This window comes from Cricetulus griseus, chromosome 2 (genome assembly GCF_003668045.3).
Source record: "Cricetulus griseus strain 17A/GY chromosome 2, alternate assembly CriGri-PICRH-1.0, whole genome shotgun sequence".
Lineage (NCBI taxonomy): Eukaryota > Metazoa > Chordata > Mammalia > Rodentia > Cricetidae > Cricetulus > Cricetulus griseus.
In genome coordinates, this window is record NC_048595.1 from 190,822,558 (window position 1) to 190,844,430 (window position 21,873).

The 21,873-nt window shown below is 41.6% G+C and overlaps 1 protein-coding gene across 1 annotated transcript in view; it reads left to right on the top strand.

Moving 5' to 3' along the window:
* Sema6a (semaphorin 6A) overlaps nucleotides 1-21,873 on the top strand; it is a 121,528-nt gene that overhangs the window by 89,243 nt on the left and 10,412 nt on the right. Inside the window, exons 16-18 of the mRNA XM_027400875.2 lie at nucleotides 1,438-1,496; nucleotides 3,923-3,943; nucleotides 9,246-9,410. Coding sequence (XP_027256676.1) covers nucleotides 1,438-1,496; nucleotides 3,923-3,943; nucleotides 9,246-9,410 — 245 coding nt within the window. The remainder of the gene's footprint in view (nucleotides 1-1,437; nucleotides 1,497-3,922; nucleotides 3,944-9,245; nucleotides 9,411-21,873) is intronic.

The window sequence follows — 21,873 nt, forward strand, 5'->3', positions numbered from 1 at the left end:
AGCCTTTCACCTTTTAAAATAGCTAGGCATCTAGGAGAGCCCATTTGGTGACCACCATCCATGTTATTTAAGAAGTATTCTCTTTACCAGAGCTAATGATAACTGTGAAAGGTGACCGGGAAACCCCAGGGCTACAGATGACCCACTAGGCATCAGAAGCTGGGCTTTGATGGTAGCTCTGCTGCCTTTTGATAGAACTCAGGCTTTGTATTTTTCATAAAAATCCTCATGGTGGAGCAGAAAAAATCGGTGAGGGGGTGGGGCTGAGAAGGGGCTCAATAGTTGTCCTATATTCAACACTTGACCAAAGGTAACAAGGTTTTTATAAACAATTTTAAAGTTACTATCAGAACTCCCAGAGACTGCCTTTAAAGCCTGCACCATATTTGAGTGCCAGAGGCACTGCTCACCACGAGTGGAGCTCTGCTGGGAGATTTGGGTTTGGGGACTGGATAGATACCGGCTTTCGTTACAAAAAACCCATATTCTTAGAGGAGGAATTTGATTTTCATTATAGCCAAAGTCATTAGAGACTAAATAGGGACTATTAGATCAAGGTGTGACTTTCAAAGCAGTTTTCTTATGCGGTTCATGCTACAATACACTTCGAGTCAGCCACAAATCAGAATTTTCAATTACGTTTTAGAAATAGAAGCACAAAGTTCTCCCGAAGGGCACCCTTCCCATGGACAAATAGAGTGTGCTTGTTTGAAAACTCAGAATGAATGGTGATGACCAGGAATGGAGGAGGAGGAGGAAAGGAGTCCTGAGGATTGGAAGGAACAGGGAGAAAGCACAATCTCAGCCAGGGTCCCCCTCTCACAGGCTCCACATGCTCACTGGCCAGTTGTGCCTTTAAACACTGGACATGTGTGCTTTGTAGGCAAGGCATAGAGAAGAGGGCTTGGGGAAGCAAGGAAAACAGTGAAAGGGGAAGCAGAAAGGACCCGGCCCTTTAATCTACACTTCCCGTGTTGCTCATGAGGAGTGAGCCTTAGCATGAAAACTTTTCAAATTCTTAAGGGACCAGAGTAAGGGAGGATAAGAATAACCCCAAGCTAATTAACTTCCTGCATAAGCTCTGAATTCACTACTATCAGAGCTTCTCTTCAGAGAGTCACAGAAAACTCATTTTTATAACTGTTAGAGAGCTAGCTGTTTCTCTTTCACTCTGCAGCTCAGCTTAGCAAACAAGTAACTTTATTTGTTTTTGTTTTTTGAGACAAGGCTTCTCTGTGTAGCTTTGTAGACCAGGCTTACCTGGAACTCACAGAGACCTGCAAGACATCTGCCTCCCGAGTGCTGGGGTTAAAGGCATACGCCACCACTGCCCGGCTCAGGTCACTTTTTTAAAGAAACTAAAGACTCATTCCTGAGTGATAACTCATGGCATTGTATTTTTTTTTTTCTTTCTTTGTCCTCCCATTTTTTAAAAAGGCTGGCTTTTGAACAGGACATAGAGCGTGGCAATACAGATGGCCTAGGAGACTGTCACAGTAAGTAATGCTTTTAAATCTATATTTGCCTACGGGTAAAGACGCTGTTATCGAATGGTCTAGAAGCATCACACCACATGGAAAACTCAATGCAGCAGACTCTGGACATAACAAAAAGGAAATCGTGTGTGTGGAAGCCAACACTACCAGGGTTATTGCTATAAATGTGGGCACCTCTCCCATTAGTATAATGCTGAGGATATTAATTATAGCAAAGCAATAAGTTATGTCAGTATTTCCATTATAAAAATGACAGCTTTGTTGTTTTTCATCATATGCTATTATACTGCATTTTAGTCAAATAACCAAAAGTTTAATCATTGTGCTCTAGCTTTTTAATTGAGTAGGACTGTTTTAGTGTTCTTCAACATATTCACCAGTGAAAGTAATTATTTTTCAAAATTGGATGTTTATGTGTGTGTATATATGTATGAATGAAACCTTTTAAGATAGGAACGAACTCAAGAAATAACCTATAAGCATAAAGCAATCCTAAATGTCTTCTTTGTAGAAATTAACCTACAGTGTCACTCTCAGAATTCATGTCACATACTATTAGGTAGCAACATTTTACTTAGAACTTTCTAGAAGAGATCTGAGAACTCTGTCCAGTTGTCTTATGATCTGGTCAATATCAGGATTCTGCTGAAAATGCTTTAGTGTTATAAACTTAACTAATAATGGCATGCTCTTAGGAAAAATAGTTTCCGTTAGTTATTTTTTTTTAAAGAAGAGTTAGAATTTATTAAGAGTTTTTATTACAGTCTCTAAGCACTAGGGTTAAGAGGAAGAAAGGCATTCAGGAAGAAGCTGGGACAGATCTTAAGACATGGTGTGGGCCTCTTAAAGGAGAGTCACCTAGTTTGCAATTTTTGAAAAAAAAAATGTTCCATGTGCTGAGTTTCATGAAACTTGCATTCAAAATGGCACTGCAAAACAGCTCTTAGGGAGCAAAACTGGGTGACTAATAGTATTTGACTTTATAATAAAAGATCATGGATATAAGTCCAAGTCTTTAAGTCACAAGTAATGTAATTTCAGGCTAGGTTATCATTCAACTTTCTATTATATGCTTTTTCAAGAGATATAGAATAACCAAATAAAGAAGGCAATTGTCAGCTTTATCTACAAGTTCTTGACCCTGCATAATTTGTCTTATTAGTAAAATATATGGCCGACATTTTTATTTGTCATATCTTCACATGAAGCAGTTACACATCAAAATTGGTTTAGTAGATATGTTATGACCGAAATGTCTGTGCCTTGTGTGCAATTATTCAGCTGTATCAGTAAAATGGTTTGAAGTTCAGTTGTTCCACCTTAATTATCTTGTGCCTTGTAGTTTCAGTTGTGGAAAGACAATTTTTGTTGTTGTTGTTGTTGGGGGGGTATGGGGGCGTTACAGATACTTAAGTTAGCTTTAGAAAACAATGTTGTCGCATTTTGTGATCTGCTGCTATGAGTGTCTGTAGAAAAATAGGAACATACATTTGGCTTGAATCAGGAAATATACAAAGAAGGTGCTGATAGATAGCTACTGTGTCTTTAAGCGCCCACACATAAGACAACAAAGACACCTAAGAGAACTGGTATACATAAAGTAGGAGATTCCAATTTAGTGATTTAATCTTTAAGCTCAGGGTCAGCTGTAAGGCCTGTTCCCCTCCTGTTCCACCCTTTACCCTATTCTGGGGTCCCCACCCAGGACAGAAGGTGAGACTATGCCTCTGCCTGCCTCCTGCCCTGAGGGCTTCTCCTCTCCTCATGCTCCCACCAGAATGGGAACTACTTTTATCACACATACTTGTGCATATGTCCATATTCAGAGGACATTTGCATAACTGCTGCACTCATTGTGAGAGGACTTTTAGAAAAATCACAGAGAGCCAGCATTTGATGAACCAATAGTCTAACCTATATATCAACACACAAAACTACATATTCAGCTTCCCAAGTGTGTGGGTTTGAATTTTTAATTCAGTGAGTTCACAGCATTATCGATTATGATACTGGACAGTTCTCTTAGTTCATTCATGAGGATGAAACAAGAGAGCATGAAGAAAAGTTCTTTCTTACAGATGTGGCCTGGTTACTTTATCTACAGCCATGCCCCTTTTGTACGACATTGAGCTTGGCTTCCTGACTCTCCTACAGTCATTGCAGTGACCACTTCCACTGCTAACCCTTGGGTTTTCTCTGCCTGTTAGCAGTGACTATGGGGTGAACTCACCAATAGAAGAGAACTGGAGATAGGACATTGGACTGAATAGGAAGCTGCTTAGGTTACAGGCAGGAAGTGACGAATATTTTCGGGTGTTGAAGCTTCCCCATTGGCTCAGTTCTCATTAGCTCATCCCCACTCACTGTGTAAGCCACACCAAGAGTGTGTGCAGTCAAGTAACCACCTCCCCACTTTTGTCTTTCAGATTCCTTCGTGGCACTGAATGGTAAGGAAGATGTTATTGTCATAATTTCATGTCCATGGAAATCTATTACACTAATCCGCCTGAGTATTTTTAAACCTTAGGTTTCTTTTTAATTGATTTTTATCCTCATTTTTTTATAGACATTTCAACTCCTCTACCAGATCATGAAATGTCTTTCAACACAGTGTATGGTCAGTTTATTGATATATATACATATCAATATTAATACTTACAGTTACTTATCCTTTGGTAGTTTGTAGTTTTCATTCCTAATCATAAACCAGATTCTTTGTTACTTCATGGCCCCAATTCACTAAACTTATTTCTAGATTTTACTATGCTTAAAAAAAAAATCACTGTTCTTATACAGGACAGTTGATAAGGGAAAGCAAGTCTTATATATTGAATCCAGATAATATGAAACATGCTAATGTTTAAGAATTTGGTAAATGCATCTAATGGATTCTCAAGCGAAAAGAAATTTCTTCTTCTTGAATATGCTGTGTATCATGAAATTTAAGGCAAAGAACAGTGGCTCTAACTCATAAACTGTAGCCCCTCCATACTATCTCCCCAGTCTTGGCTGTCAGGATAACCTCCCCAAGAGAATTCCCATATAGGACATGGACACTAGGATCTTATGAGGCACACTGTGCAGTGTAGCATGAAATCGACCAACAAAATTTAAGCTCAGAAAGAGTTTGTACATTTAAACATATTTCCCAGTCTGATTTCTTTAAAATGTATATGAGGAAGTATGAGCATAATGTCCAAACAGGATTACCCCAATTGTGCTCTGCCTGAAATACACAGGTACTGGTGGAAACTCAGGAAGTAGCCTGACTTCTGCACATGCAAATCAAATGCAGCTGTTTCATTCTTGTTTTGTAAAACGAATCCCCAATGTCTATTAACTTAATTGGTTGAATGTGTTTTTCAAAACATAATATCAGAAACATCTTTGTGTTATCAAATTTAAGCTTTTGCATTTTAATTTGGACCATGAGTTCAGCCATTTAATAGTTTTTGTCTTTGAGATATATAATAAAGGGATAGTTAAGGGGTGGTCTTTAAATATAAGGGTAGATTAAAATGAAGGGTAGGATGAAAAGAAGAGGGAAACACAAGATTTTGGATGCAAAGAAGAGGTCAAGATGTCTACAAATGTGCTCAGGCACTCTATGTAAATTTTCAATCCCTGAGCCCGATTAGCATAAATTAGTAGGGTTATTGAAATCTTCAAGCCTGTCTTAAAAGCCAGACCTATGCAATACGCTTTCCTGTCCAGCCCCCTCATGATGTGAGGCATGGTGGAACAAACAAGTCCACAGATTTCTCCACCTTTGACATCCTCTCATCTATGATTCAGTCTGGAATATTGAACAACAGAGACCAGGAGAAAATTGCTCAAAAGGCAAATGTCATCTAGCTTAACCTTAACCTTCAGGAAGGAAAGCACTTAGCACCTGTTCTTTTGCAATGTCAGACTTGGCATCATTGCCTATAACTGAATAATTTTTATCAGATGTTGAGAAATCCAGACCTTGAAACTAGTTCATCAATTGTTCAAGACCAATTTTAACTCCCAGGGAATTCTTTGAACATATAATTAAGCTCTGGGATGCACTTTATAGACCAAAAAAAAAAAAAAAAAAATCACTCTTCAAGCAAGTGGATCTTTCAGTTCCTCCTCAAGGAGCAGGCATTTATTAATTTTTTTCCATAAACACGTGGAAATCCTTTAAAGGACAATGCCCAGTTGTTGTGAACTCTTGCCCTGAAGCTTCTGTAAGGGAACCAAAGAGTGAGGCTTTCCCTTTCGCTTCTGATGCTGCTTATTGCAGGTAGGAGCTATTCAGTATGCAGAGGCTGGGTGACTAATTTACTATCAAAATGAGTGATGGTCCACCACAGAGGTCAGGAATTACTAAGGGGGCATAGAGAGAGACTTCCAAAGGAGGGAAAACATAATATATTGTTTTAAAGAAAAAAAACAAGAGTAATGCTCTAGACAGTACATATGTATTCTCATAACTGATGAGTATCTTGGCATTAACTAAGAAAATATTTAGTTAATTCATTCAACAACTATTTGTTGAGTGACTGCTTTGTGCCAGCCAATGGAGTAGGTGCAAGATTTGTAGCCTAAGAGGAAGGACCAGATGGCTACCTCTATGGGCATATGAATATAGATGAGGAAGACAGTCCAGAATGCACCTACACTGCTTGTAGTTGTATCCTTGGTCTGTCATGCACTTCCTGGCTAATTTAGGCCCACGGGACAAATAACAAAAATGGAATTTCTTTCTCCCGTAAAGGAATCGTTTTAGTGCACTGTACCGGCTTTCTGTTGGCCAAGGTATAGGCAACACCAGTCACATATGCAAGAACCCTTTTAGTGAATTGGGCCCTAACTGTTTTCCCCCTCCCTCTTCCTCTCTCTTATTGACTTAGTGTCCCTTTTATTTCTAACCGGCTGCAATCATTGCTAACAGTTAGAGTAGTGGGAAGGGTCTCTAACCTCTAGAATTACAATGACTTGTAGATGTAGAGAAACAACATGATGCATGAAAGTTAACTTCTGTAGTTTTTGTATCTTCGAAGACTATCAATCAGAGCATACATTCCGTCCATTGATTAAATGTGTCCTCTCCTATTGGACTGCATGATTATAGAAAATCTGTTGACAAGCAATACCATATCCACAAGTCATTTTGGTTACAAAGTCTCACAGACCATGTGTACAAATCATCTAGCCTATAAAATCAAATTGTGAGAAAGAACATCCATGATTTCTAGCAACCGTGCTCAAGCATGGCAAATCTTAACAGAGGCTGCTGTTCTCCATACTCTCACCTGCTGGCTCTAAACTTTTTCAGAATCAAGTACTTCCTCTTATTTGTCACTAGCCTGTGCTTTCTGTTCTTAAGCACAAGTTTAAAAGATTACAAAGCTTTTTTTTTTTTTTTTGAGTAAATCAGATGCATAGTTTCTCTAGATTTACATACAGAAAATTGAGATGTGGTGTGTATTAGACTAACACTTCAGAGATATGAAGAGGCTGATTTCTCACATTTGTGTAGAGCATTTTCCTACCTAACCACCATCTGGTCCACATTAATTTCCTCTCGTAGCCATAGCTTTCCATCACCAATGAGTTTCCCATGTATCTGTAGCATATGGTCCAGGAAATCTTTCTACGGAAAATGTGTCCCTTAGGCATATATTTCCCCTAGATTACCATATTAAGAAATGTTCTCACTAAACCATACTTATGGCATTACCATAAAATTGCCCCTTGAACACAGTTAAATCGAAAGTGCTCAAAATGCCTGTCAATTCAGGTAGAAGAAATTCTTGCTACTTGAAGTGGAGCACAACCCCTACCCTCACCCCCACCACCTCCCTACCACCTACAAAGCTATTTCAATTTGTTTTCTTATGTTGGGTGCTGAGTTGTATTCTAGGCTGGCCATATTTTTTTCTTTATGTAGTCTTGAGTTTGAGAATGGAAATAAACATGTTTAGACCACAGTGTAAGCAGGAAGGAAGTTCTCTTTTCCATTTCTCAGGCTGATTTTTCTCAACCTTGTTCGCTTATCAGCATTAAATGGGATGCAGAACTCAGAAAGGCAACGTCTAGGAAATCAAACATTCCTTGAGTCTTAAATGAGCATATTCTTAGCAGTGGGCTCTGAAGCAGAGTGTTTTCAACAAAACAGATGTTGGGAGCTGTGTGGGAACCGCCCGGGTTCTACACAGAGAGACTTCTTAAATGTTACTGAAGCTTTGTGGCAGCATTCAGGTGTGGTGATTCCAATGACATCATCACTGCTTCCATGAACCTCTCCTCTTGGCTTGCTTTTCCCCAGCAGGAGAAGTTCAAGATGAATGCTATTTTTAAAATACATTGTTTTAGATTTGTAATCTTAAAGTCTCCTGGGACTCCATCTTCTAATGATAACTGCAGATTAAAAGAATAGAGAGAGGTGGGACGCATTTATCAATAGGATCGATCTTTCTGGTGGCCAGTGTTTTATTCATCATGTACAAGGTAATCAGATCCTGGGGCTAGAATTTTTAGAATTACTCTGAGTCTATTTTCCTTTGTACCAAAGACACTGGTTACACACATGCAGTATTTATCTTGGTTTCCTTCCCAGGCTTACCTGGAACTCTATATAACCTTGACTGGCCCCAAGCTCAGAGCAAATCTCCTGCCTCAGCCTCCCAAGTGTTTGGATTACAGGCATGAGCTAGGACGTTCAGCGATTTTTCTTCTTCTTCTTCTTCTTCTTTTTTTTTTGAAGTGCTCAAGATGTTACTTTAGGCAAGATGGTTTAATAATCCCCTCAAAAGTCACCGAGGATGTATTTTATGTCTGCAAGAGAGGACTGCTAATCAGGCTTCTTTAAATCATTTTGACAGTTGAGATGAAAGCCGATACAATCTGCATTTAATCTTGTGGCATGACGGGGATCGAGCTTCTAAAGCACACTCATAGGAAATGTCTACGGTATCTGCCATGACTACCAGTCTCACCTGTCTTCTGGCACTATCCTATGATGGGCCACATCCAAGATTGAAATGCACCTTTTTCTAGTTTAAGCTTCTCAGTCAGTGAGGCCACAAAAACAATGTCTCATAAATCTGAGTGATAAAACTCAGAAACCAGCTTTCGACACATAAGGTGCATCCATAACGACAGGTAGCAGAGGAGGCTTCCATGCCAAAGAGGTGGGAGTGGATCCTTGGGAAAGAAAGCATCTCCCAGAATGGGGAATGCCCATGAGGCTGAGCTGAACCCAAACACTAGACAGACACACTGTGGATGGAGCCTTGCTGGGAAGGGTTTGAGATAGGCTAAGTTATTTGTGATGGGAGAGGCTGTCCACTGCCACCAATGTCCCGTCAGTCACAAACCATGTTTCTGGAGTATATGTCATGCTACATGGGAAGTGTTCTAGGGAAGGACACTAGTATTCTTGAGCATCTATAGATCAGGCACTGTGACACTTTCACTATTGTGCCATTTTATCTTCCCAAGGCTGGGAGGGGTCACTGTCCCTATTGTGTGGCAAAGAACAGGACAAGTTATTTCCAAGGCTCACCCAGTTTGTAGCTGAGGCAGTCTCTGGCCTTTTGTCCTTTAACCACACATTCAGTTGATCTTCTGCCAAGCGCAGAACAGCCCACCCCATCATCAAGACCGAGGCATATCCTCAGTCTCGAGGTCATCCTGGGTGTCCTATCTTCTGGCCTCTGAGCAAAGAGAATGCGGTATGCAGTGATGTTGCCCTAACTGTATTTGTGATGAAAACAGGCCACTCCAGTTCCCTCTTGCCCAGCACCAGCACTTCAGATTCGGAGTCCCGAGAGGGGTTTGAGTCTAGGGGAGGCATGCTGGACTGGAACGACCTGCTCGAGGCACCTGACAGCACAGACCCTTTGGGGGCAGTGTCCTCACATAACCACCAGGACAAGAAGGGTAAGGCCTTGGAAGTGCCTCTTCCTCTGGGGGGGAAGAGGGGTGGGGGAAAGGGGAGGACTGTGGACCTGCTTCCAGCTGAATCCTAATAGCGTTAGGAACTTCCCATGCACCTTGGTTGAAAGCATCTCAGAAAGGACTGCAACCCAGCCCTTGAGCCAGGCTTGATCCCCAGTTGTCCTCTGACCAGGAGAAACCACACAAAACAAATGGCACATCCTCAGGGCTTCCTCTCTCCAGAAGAGGCACAGGGTAGTCCAGAGGGAATGCTTGCTCCTCAGACCCCCTCCCACTCCTCTGAACTCCTCCTAGTGTGATGCTATGAGGTTTTAGACCCCCTTCTCCACCGTAATATGTTGAAATGCTGTGGAGGCTTTGGCAAGGGAAAGCCATAGAAATAAAAAGCCTGCTAATCAGTGACTTGAGGAATAACGGCAAAATCTTTTCCCTCCTGTTAGCATCTCCCCCTCTCTCATGGGGCAGAATCTGAATAGGCCTGTGGTCCTCAGACAACTGTAATCACGCTTCGAGGACAAGAGCTGAAACAAAAATATGTTATTTAATCAAGCAGAATCCCTATGCAATTTGCAATGGAAAGGAAGCCGCGCTAAATGAAAGGGGACTCTACTGTGAACTGTCCTAAATTCTCCTTTGCTTTCTGTGTTGGCCTCCAGACAGGAAATGTCATGTCTTTCCTAGCTGTTTTCTGCTTCTGGTAACACATTCTACTTCAGCTGCAGCTGCAATCAGAGAGGCCTTTACTTATCCCCCAAACAGTCTTGTAAATCAAAGCTCAGAAGCCCGCTATGTTGCTGAGCCATCTCCCCCATTCAGAACTGTTTGCTTCTGTAAGATTTCAAGAGTTCCATCCAAGTTGCGGTTGGAGTTTTGGGAGTCAGGCATCCCAGGGGACCATTGGAGGACAATCTGTGTCATGCCTTCTCCTGGAGTTTTCAGCATTCATATTTCCCCCCTTGGGTGGACTCTTTTCTGGATAGACTCCCATGCTAATTCTTCATATTATTTTTTTTAAATCTGCTTTTGGCCTGTAAGCTCCATGCACTCTCTTGCCCTAGTTCCTGAGCCTAAGTGGTAAAGATGGCCCTTTTATCCTGTTCTTCTGTGTGTCCTCTTTGCCAGTTTTATTATTCTTCTATAGACTTCTGTTTCTTCATATGTCCCGCTCCCAATCTATTTTAAGAAGAACAAAGCTGGTTTTGTCTCATTGGGCTCTTGAAGTTAGAGGGATCTGTCCTTACCAGCCTAAGAAAGCATTCAGTAAAGGGGAAACTGCCCGACAGGCCACAAGCCCCAGCATGTGCCATTATTTGTGTGTGGTTTCAGACCTCAGATACATACGTCATCCTTGACTGTATTCTCAAGTAAGGACAACTTAGGTTTTGTTTGTTTGTTTTTGCCTGGGGAGAAAAAAGTCTTTCTGGTCAGGCATGGGTTACAGTCATTTTCAGTGCTCTTCACCAAGAGGGGCAACATGGATTTTCTCCATTTGTCAACTTCCCTGAGGAATGGAGGTTCTCAAAGAGTCCAATTAGCCCAGTGAGAGATTGTTTGAAAATTCGGCATCGTTCACGCTCCCAATCCTTGTTATGAACACTGACGAAGCTGGAAGCAGTCTGCATAGTGTCAGACGATGGTGGCAGAGGTGACTGCATGGGTGTTTAACACGGTTGCTCTTCTTGTGCTATGACCAACCTCCTTGCCTTGCCCCATCAAATATGAGTTTGATTTTGGACAACTGCGGTATATAACATTGACGGGGCAATGCCAATGAGTTGTTATGCAGAAATTGAAAATGACAGAGCTTAATGTTCCCTGTACCATGATTCTTATGATTTTTTGATTCCCCCTTTCTCTGAATGACCATTCTGTTCGCTGTTCATGATTTGTTTCCAACTTTCATTTTGTTTTGCAAAGCACTGTGTGATATGACTTGGTGATGATGTTTCTCTGTTGGAAAAGTCCTGTTCCTTTTCTTATTCACTATGATGTCCCTCAACCTGACCTAACCTGTAGTTTCCTGGCTTCCTTTCATCTCCTGATGTTAGTGCTTTAATGACTTCTCATCCTTGTGTTCGGCATCCGCTGGGATGCTGGATTTGTCTGGGTTTCTTGGGGCCTCTGCGGGTATTTCTTTCACTGGGCCAACTGTCTCATGGGAATGTGACACACGTGTGCTCCAGCTTTCGGAGCCAAAGATACTCTGGAATTGTTTCTAAGATGCCTCACATTTCTTCACTGACCAGCATCTGAGGAGGAGTCAGGCACCCAGTACCCTTTCATTGGAGCTAATGAAAAAGCATCAGTGAGCACCTCCAGCCCCCTGGCTTAGCTCACACAGCCACTGACTGACCCTGGGCCAGGCCCCTTCTTTGTTCCCTCCACCCTCCAAAACACATTTCCAGAGTATGTTTGCTGCTTTTTCTTTCTTTTCCTTGTCATGTCATTGGTCTTGGTTTAACCCTGTGCATCCCGCTCCTCTGTCACAGCACTGTTCTCACCTTGCAGTCTAACCCCCTTCTGCTGCCATTGCTCTTAGCCTCCCCTTTCAAAACAATAGACCCAAGCCCTCTGCCCACCTCACCCCCCCCCATGGAATGTTCCAAGGCTCTTTCCTTCTGTACTGTGAGTATCATTCAGATGCTGTGTAGATATACCATCACACTAACAAAGCGTGAGAGGAAACCTGTGAGGCACAAAGACACATTGTCATAGAAAATGAAGTAATTTTCCCTCTCAGTAACTGGCCTTGCTCTTCATTACCCTACTGGCCTTGTCTAATGTTTCTTGCCTTACTTTTTTTTCTTTGAAAATGCCTGATATTTTCCAAGCCCGGGATTCATTAGTGAAAAAACACAGGCAACCGCTGTTTTATCTGTGGATCCCTAGATATCTGGAGCCTCTTAGGCCAGCCTTTTAATCATCAACCAGATAAATTAGATGCAGGCTGACTACTTCTTTCTTGGTTTTTGCCACATCTAAAAATATATATTATGTATTCATCCAATAACCATTGAGGTGGTAATGGGTACTTACAAAGGGGTTCTAATTACATATAAATAAAAGAGAAAACCCAGTTTATTTTTAGGTCTGGCTTACTCTGCACCATGTCTCCCAATAGCAAAAGAAGTAAGAGCTTTCTTTTTTAAATTAGACAAACTTGGGGAGAATTCTCTCCCCACTATTGTACTCCCATTCTCTTATTGAAATTAGGAGTGGTAGAAAACTGGATCCCCAAAAGGTCTGGAAAATACAACAAGGAGGTGGGCAGGTTCAAAGCTGCCACTGCTGCGGAGTCCACAGATATGGAATGTCAGTCCCAAGGCTGCTATTGATATATACTAGTAAACTCATAAGCAGATGAAAAGCTAGCTAGAAAAGCAGATGTTCTCATTTGATGAGAAATTTGGAATTGTTGCATTCTTATCCACTTCAGGAAATTGATAGAGTGAGATGCTGTCACCTGGTCATGCTTAGTCAAAAAGGGTCGGCCACTGTAAACAAGAGGGAGAAATACAAGCATTCAAATGAAAATAAAATGAACGGTAATTGTAGACAGTATTTTAATCCGTGTGTAATTAGTTAGGGAAATAAGCTTCTAGTAAGACTTTTGAGGTCTGCTGGGGATGATGAGTTGATCAACCATGTTTTTATGCCCATCCTGAATGCAGCTATATAAATTAGAACTTGTCAACAATCTTCTTTATTGCCAGTTGCTTATTTTCTTAATGCACCATAACCTATGACAGTATGGCCTCCACATAGATGTGTAGCACTTTACGTAGAATGGGAATGGTTTGGGTGACCTAGGGACATTGTAGCCCTCAGGAATAGCAAGGGGTATGGAGGGAATTTGTATGCTCTCTGTCTTTCTGAATTATGTTAGGGAATAGACTCCACTCAGCGCTTTGTCATCAATAGTTTCCTGAACTTGCTGCTATCCCTGCATAACCAAGAATGAACAACAGGCTTTGGAATGGAGCTTGAGCTGGCAGCTAGACTTTACTAGAATGAATATTGTTCCGCTCTTAGTTCATATTTTTAAGTCAACTTTCTGTTCATGAAAAGTGATAGTCCTGTAAATTCCCCATGTGAAATACATTGTTAAACCTAATTTAAAGCAAATATTAAGTAAGGAGTAATAACCGAGGACGTAGGATACAAACAACACAGGCCCAATTATAACTGTAGTACTTAAAACCTACCTGATTTGGTATTTTGAAGTATGTGTGTTCTCCCAAGATGAGAAATGAATTTCTTGGCTCTTATCAAATTATATATGAGTGGTTTTATGCATGAGAAACGTTATGTCTCATGATAGTAAGATGTGAAGTAAAACAGCTCCCTTCCTGACTTGGGCCAGATGTTCTATGCTCTTTCTTCAGTAACACACTGTAACAAAAATGTTTTCTGGGGTGTCTTAGGAACAATTCGTCACTGATTCTGTAGGCAATTTTGGATGCCACGGAGGTGTCCTCTGGGATGAGTGAGACAAGACACACTCACTTGCTGCCTAAGGCATATCCAGCTACCAGACATAAGATTCACAAGTAGAAATGAAAGTGACAACATGCTATGTGGCCAGCACAGTCTCTATGATCCAGATCAAGACACACAGTCAACTCCGGGAACAGGTACAGGCCCTGACTACAAACAGCAAGGGTGTGGTTCTCTGATAGTTGCTGTGGCCCAGCCCGTTTTCCTGCAGTGCTACTATCATATAGCAGTAATACATCACCAAAACGAGAAGAGAGGAAAACGGGAGCATCAAATAGTCAGATACAGGATTTCTATCTAAAATGTTGCACTGGCTTCTTGAATAGCTGGAGCTTTCTCTAAAAAGCTTAAAACCAAACCATACAGCTTTTATGTAGCATCGCAGTCATCATCAGACCTGACCGTGGAGCGTGTCTGGTCTCCAGGAATCTTCTAGAGAAAAGTCTTGTGAGTCCAGTGGTGGGAGGAGTAACGGATCCTCACCTCCACTGAGCAATCTGAAGTTCAAAACAACAACAAAAACACACATGGTCAGAGGCAAGGCGGCTGAGAGAGGGAGGCCTGGCCTTGGAGCAGAGTTCATTTATTTCTATTTGGAGGTGTCAGAGGAAAGGCGACCTGTCTATGGGAAAATGGTACACAAGCTGCTACTAATGGTAAGGAAAAGAAAACTCTCAAAATGCTAGCACGTCTAAATGTAAGTTGTACTGTGTCTGCCCCATAAAGATTTAATATCATTTTTATAATTCTGTCAAGCTGTTCTAACCTCCAGAATGTTCAAGTCTGTATCGAAAGTGTTTGTGGGCGGGTGAAATGGTTCAGTGGGTAAAACCCTGAGAGCATGGGTTTGATCTTGGGCACCCACATGATGGAAGGAGAGAACTGACAATCACAAACTGTTCTCTGACTTACATGTGCATGCACATGCGAGCACGCACACACACAGACACACACAAGGCAATTGTAAATGTTTTAAAAGGATTGTGGGAGTCTTAGAGCCATGGAAACACACTGTTCGAAAGTAGAAAAGGAGGGTTGCTTGTTAAAATCAACATGCTCACATTAATTTGAACTTCAGATAGACTTAAATGCTACTTTTCAAATATTTAGATAAAGCTGAATGCTTCTAGTGTAAGCATATATCAAATATTGTATGAGACGAGCTTTTCTCTTAAAGCACTACTGCTTATTTAAGTTCATATTTAGCCAAGTATCTTGCCTATTTTTTTTCTATCTGAATCCTATTGTTTTATCCTAGATGCCTCATGCAACATCCCTTCTTCAAAGCGTTACTCTGTGTCTGAAGTTTTAACAGCTGTGATAGTCACCACCAAGGTGGTTTGGGAGGGAGGGTCTCACTTGGCTCACACATCCCAGTAACCAATAACCACGTTGAGGGAAGTCAAGGCGGGAACAGAGGCAGGAACCATGGAGGAATGGTGCTTGCTGGCTTTCTCTTCATGGATGCCATTCTTATATAAGCCAGGACCACCTGCCCAGGGATGGCACTGCACACAGACCAATCCAGTGGGAGCAGTTCCTCAATTGAGCTTCCCTCTTCCTGGGTGACCCCAGCTTATATCAAGTTGTCTAAAGTCTAAGTAGCATAAATGAGCACATTTGCTGCCATGAGGCACTGCTGGTGACATATTTATCAAGATTTCAGAACTGGTCTCAGAGCTGGCCTCTGGACCAAACTTGGAAATTTAGGATAAACCATATCAAAGAAACTCAATTCAAAAATTCCTTCTGTAGCTGGGCATCGTGGCCCAAGCCTTTGATCCCAGCACTCAGGAATCAGAAACAGGTGGATCTCTGAGTTAGAGGCCAGTCTGGTCTACAGAACAAGTTCCAGGACAGCCAGAGCTACACAGAAAAATCCTTTCTCAACTGTCCCCCAACACACCCCCAACACAGAAATTCTTCTGTGATAGCTTTATCACATTTCATTTCAGAAAACAAGCACTAAAATTTGCATATCTATCTGAAGCATGGTATTGGTACCAGACACCCACTGAACCTGGACTCCAGTTAACTCTGTTATTTGAAGAAGGCTCAGAAATAGAATTGCCCCCAAGTGGGATGGTTAATAAACTTGTTTTAAAGTTTATTTGACATGAAAGTTTTCATCAACTGTCATATGGTCCATATAAGTGTTTGATTCACTTTCACGTTTGTTTGTTTGTGGGGGACTGAGACTGAGAAAGCACTAGAAAATGACAGTTCAATAGTGGTGACAACAGTCTTAGTCTCAAAGAAAGACCAAAGGACAGGCTTTCCTAGGGTTGTGGGGAAGGCTCAGTCAGTAAAGTGTATGGTGGAAAGCATGAGAACATGGAGTCTATTCTTTAGATATGGTTGCTTATATCTGTAACCAACCCTAGCACTGGGCATGTGTGTTTGTACCCTGTGTACACACACACACACACACACACACACACACACACACACACACACACACACACACCACTCACTATAAAAACAAACAAATGAACAACAACAAAAAAAAAACTCATAAAAGCATTCCTCTCTTTCTTTATTCATTCAACAAGCATCCACATACAAATATAAGTCTTGTACTGAATGTTAAAGAAGATGCAGATTTTGTTTTGTTTTGTTTTGTTTTCAAGACAGGGTTTCTCTGTGTTGCTCCAACTGTCCTGGAACTCACTCTGTAGACCAGACTGTCCACGAACTCAGAGAGCCACCTGCCTCTGCCTCCTGAGTGCTGGCATGTTTCATCACTGTTGATGGAAAATACAGATTTTTGATAGGAACCTGCACAGAAGTAACTTACTGTTAGTGTTTAAGATGCACAGGCAGCTTCTGATGAGACAGAAGCTCAAGGGGAAAGCGGGGAAGGCAGAACACCAGTGGGGTAAAAACAGGCCATGGCTGTCTCCAAGTAGGGTAGACTAGGAAAAGGCCTTGACAAGCACCGAAGGAAATGTTGGATGTCAGTAACATAGGAAGGGAAAAAACACCACAAGGAGAACAAATTGAATGGACAAGTCACAAAGCTGTCCAAGCACAGAGTGAGTCACTATGAGGCATGCCATAAGGGTGACTAAAGTGATCGAGAATATGAAGGGCTGGAATGTGAACTGAGATCAAAATAAGAGCTCGGTGCCCTAAGTGTCACGCTAAAGAGACTTAGCTCTTTTGGCAGGCAGTAGGGGTGGAATGAAAGGATGATGGTAGAAGACAGAGACCCAAGGAAAGAAAGACAGAAAAGACAAAGGTGGATTAGTCAATGATACACACACACATACATACACACACACACACACACACACACACACACACACACACACACACACACACACACATTAGCCTGCTTGTTTGATCACATGCGGTTCTGGATTACATATTCTACTATTTTGGAGGAGGGGTTTTTCTATCAATTTTGATTCTAACATGTCTGTTACTGCTTATTGTTGACATTTTCCTTATAGATGATCCTTGCCAAAGTAATTACTTGATTCCAGGTAAAGCCCTGGCAAGCTGAACTCCAAACTCAGGCTTCTCTGTCCTTTAGTGAGGCACTGGAGTATGTGGTGTGTAACATGTTTCACATGAAGGAACTTGAAGTCATGGGTGGCTAAGAAAGAAAAGTGAAAATGTACTCCAGTGTGCTACCCTTCAGCTTTAGAATATTATTTGTCTCTCCTCCCAGAAAGAGAATCTGCTTTCATTGTTTGACCTTCTTTGGGAAGGGCCGGGTAAAACGGTGCTGTGGGCAGTTAAAGCCTGGGCCTTGGGGTGGAGAATGTGGGGGCTTCCCAGGGGCATTTGTCAGGGAAGAGGCTCAGGCTGAGAATTCTATGCAGTTCCTTCAGTTGTGCAGGCAAGGATGTAGATCTGATCTAATTAATTTTCTATTCTCTTGACAACCAGCTGAATTCATCTAAGGTCTTGATGAGATTATTGTGGAAAGGGTAGAGAGGGAAAAAAGTTAAATGTCAGCCATGCAAAAGCTATTTCATCTCCCTGCCTGCCTGAATCAGTACACCAATATTGGAATTTTCTAGAGACACCCACTAAGCCTCCTTTTCCACATACCATCCATGTTTCTTCCACAATGAAGGTCTTAAATTATGATTAGGAAAGCTTAAACTTCTACTTTTAAAACAGCACCTTGAACTATGGTATATTAAAGAAAATAAATTCCCCACCCAGTTGTACTTCTTCCCTTTCTTTCCTCTGTATCTGTGTTCTCAGGCCCTATCATTCCCGACATGACACTTTACCCCACCCTTCCCCTCACTCGCTCTCTCCTTTTGTTTTTTTCCCACTCTTTCCCATCTTTCGAACAAAAACACACACAATGACAAAGTTTCCTGACAGCTTAATGGAACTTTCAAGGACTCTGGGGACTAGGTTAGGCATGATCTTATTAACAGAACATCTGGAGCAGTTACACACTTGCTCTTTAATTGATGCGACTACACTGTGTTCCCTTATATTCTGTTGTGTCTTCATAATGAAATGGTGAAGAGTCAATTTAAGAGTTTGGGTCCCATGTAAGCGTGGAAAAATTATACTAGTTTCAGCGCCTACTCAGAGCCTAGTTTTCTGGAGATTGTTAGTTTTAAGACTTCTTCGACAGCTTAATCTGCAGCCCTCCTTGTTCTGTAGGCAAACTGGTCTACAGAGAGCTGAGTAAGATGAGTGGTTTCCTAAAGATAGTTTCTCTTTGCCTAACAGTATACACACACACACACACACACACACACACACACACACACACACACACACACACACACACGAAAAGCTGTGCTCTCTTGTTGGTACCAGGGAGACACAGGTTGTTCAAAGTCACAAGCAAAGCCCTGCAAAAAGCACAGACTGCTGGATGGACTGTCAGCCGCCCTGTGAACTTCATCAGACTTAAATCTCTTTAGCACGTTAAATCTCAGCAAGGCACTGAAGCAAACTACTGAAACCTGGTTGGGTATCCTCAGATACACTGGGCACACATTAGTTGGGATCTTCATCAGTCAGGAAGCCCATTACAGACAATGTGAAGGGTTGTCATTTTCAATTAATATTTCTTAATCTCTTATACGTCTGCAGCTTGGGAGCTGTCTGTGTGAATCGGTTCATTTTTAAGGGAGTAACTGGAATTCTCCCACTCTGGTTGTTTTTGAAGTTCATATTTTTACAAGGATGCATTTCTTTTCTTTTCTATTTTCCTTTAGTTTTTTTATGTTTTATATATTTGAATTACAAACAAGATTGAATTACATGACAATCCCAATTCCCTTCTCCCTCCCTTCCTCCCCTACCACCCCCCCAACTAAAATCCTACCTATCACATGTCCTTTCTTCTAATCTACACCTGACTCAACCTTTCTGCTTCCTCATGATGGATGCATTTCTTTTCAAACGTGCATCTACCATGACTTCACTGGAGTCGGAGGCAGAATTATGAATGGTATAGGAAGAATAGAAGTTCCATATGGACAGCCACTGACAGTGCTTTTTGAAAGTGGAAAATGGGTGTCAAGAAATTTATAGGGCTGTAAACTGTATTATGCCTAACCTTTTAGACATATTAAAGTGTGTCATTTGCAGTCCTCTAGCCTCTTGTCATTCATAAATAATAGATAACACTGGACACAATCATCTGACATTTGTTAGGGTAATAAATACACCCCAAGTGCTGATTGGCCTTGCACTCTGTGATTTAAAAGCACACAACAGAAATTTAATGTAACTTAAAATGCCATGCATTTCTATGGGTTTTCAGATATAGTTCGCCTGTGTAGACCCGAAGTGCCAAGTTCCATTGAGCACACTGCAACGCTGAGCATCTTTGGTATCATAAAGCAGTACCTACACATTGGAATGAAACATGAACTCAGGCTCCTCCTTTCAGTTGAAAAGTATAAAGAGAGAGGACCATCCTGGGTTCCTTTTCTTGTGTCTAGTCATGTAGAGGTAGGGGAAAAACTTTTACATGCTCTGAGCAATTTTCAGTGGTCATAAATGGAGTTTAAGGAGCTGATTTGGTGCTATTAGATGTGGTCCATTAAAGGAGGCAACTTGACCCAATGCTGGACACCTAGAAGCATTTTTCCTCTTCTCCCCTGAGATCCAGGCACACCTGGGCTGATCCAATCTGGGGCACATCTGAGTTATGTAATTCCAATCAAAAACCAATGCTCCCTGTTACAGAGTTTGGAACATCATGTCTTCATGTTAGGGCCACTAGAGACTATGGGCATCTTCCCAGGAACCATGGGACTAATAAGTTGGGGTGGTTTTATTTGGTGTTATGAGTATAGTAGCTTATTTAAAGGCATATGTAATTTTTTTGTCAGGTATCTTTAACAACTTCAAGGTGATGCTGATGCTGGGTGCTGCTTTCCAAGTTGTTGATGGGGTATTTTTGAAGCTCATTTGCCAAGACTTGGGGCTGTATGTTGTGATCTTTACTTCTCCACTCTTAACTAATACAGTTGGGTTGTACCAAAGTATGCTGTACAGTAGACTTATCTTGGACCATGTTCAAGGCAGGCAGCTCATCCTAAATTCCTAAAATACTGCTTTTGTGTGTTTCCTGAACAGGCCTACTCCTCTCCATGAGTTCATCTACCTAGATTGTCTCGTCCTTCCAGTAACCCTTATCTTATAGCCCATGTTTCTGGGGCTGGTTGAGAGACATGTCCACAGGTCACACTAAAATAATCACTAAACTTACAGGGACAATAGCAGTTCTAAAGCATGGGCCCACAGACCAACATTCCAAGGCATGGCTTTAAAAATGATGCTACTGTGACTCTCCATTTAAAGAACCAAATTTCCAACCTAGGTCCTTATGATATGGTTAATGTTCTTAATCACTGCCTCCCACTGTCCTCTTCTATTAAGGCAGGCCTCTTCCCTCTTATCTGTTTTATCTGTGCTTTGTTGAGAAAAATCAAAGCACCACCCATAATCCAAACTAAGAATTGCCTGAATTTCCCAATTTTATAAGGAGCCCCAATTCTCCATTTCATAGTTTGATTCCTCATTATAAGACAAAGGAACAGGACATGATGAGACAGTTGGTCTGACTTCAGGGATCATGTAGAAGTTAAAGATCTCAATCTTACTTAGAAAGAAAACCTTAGGGAAGGAAAATAGGCCTTGAAAATTGTGCACTTGGGGCTGAAGAGATGGCTCAGCTGGTAAGAGTATATACAGCTCTTCAGAAGATTGGAGTTCAGTTGCCAACCCCCACATCAGGCAGAGTAAACCTACCTGCAGCTCTCGCTCCAGGTAGGAATCTGATACCTTCACCTTCCACTGACACCAGGATGTGTACATACATGTCCGTCTACACACACACAATTAAAAATAATAAAATTTTGTGCAAAAATACTTTTTAAATCTAAAATAATCACTAAACTTACAGGGACAATAGCAGTTCTAAAGCATGGGCCCACAGACCAACATTCCAAGGCACGGCTTTAAAAATGATGCTACTGTGACTCTCCATCCAACAGAGACACTAGTCTACTGTCTAAACGTACAGTCCCGCTGGCAAGGTCACGTCTAAACTAGCAGAGCAGCGGAGGATGCTTGGACCAAGCACAGAGGAAAATGAAGGCAACATTCTAAATAGACATGGAGCTGGATGAGTTTCAGATTTGCCCTCCTTTCTCTCCACATGAAGGCATCCCAACCAAAATTGTATCCATTTCAGAGGTGATAGAACTGGCAGCGGGTTCACCCACAGTCAACCACAGCAAGCATGGTTTCAATGTGTGTGTCCTAAACTGGGGTTACTGGCTAGCCAGGATAGGAGGCTACACATGCTCAGGCATGGTGAATCACTAACATTAGACATCTCAAAGACTATGACTCTTCCCAATGCCTAATCTATATCATGCCAGGAAAAAAAAATGAAATACAAAGGAAAGTTTGAGTTATAAATTCTGAGCCCATTTCCAGGGCTGCT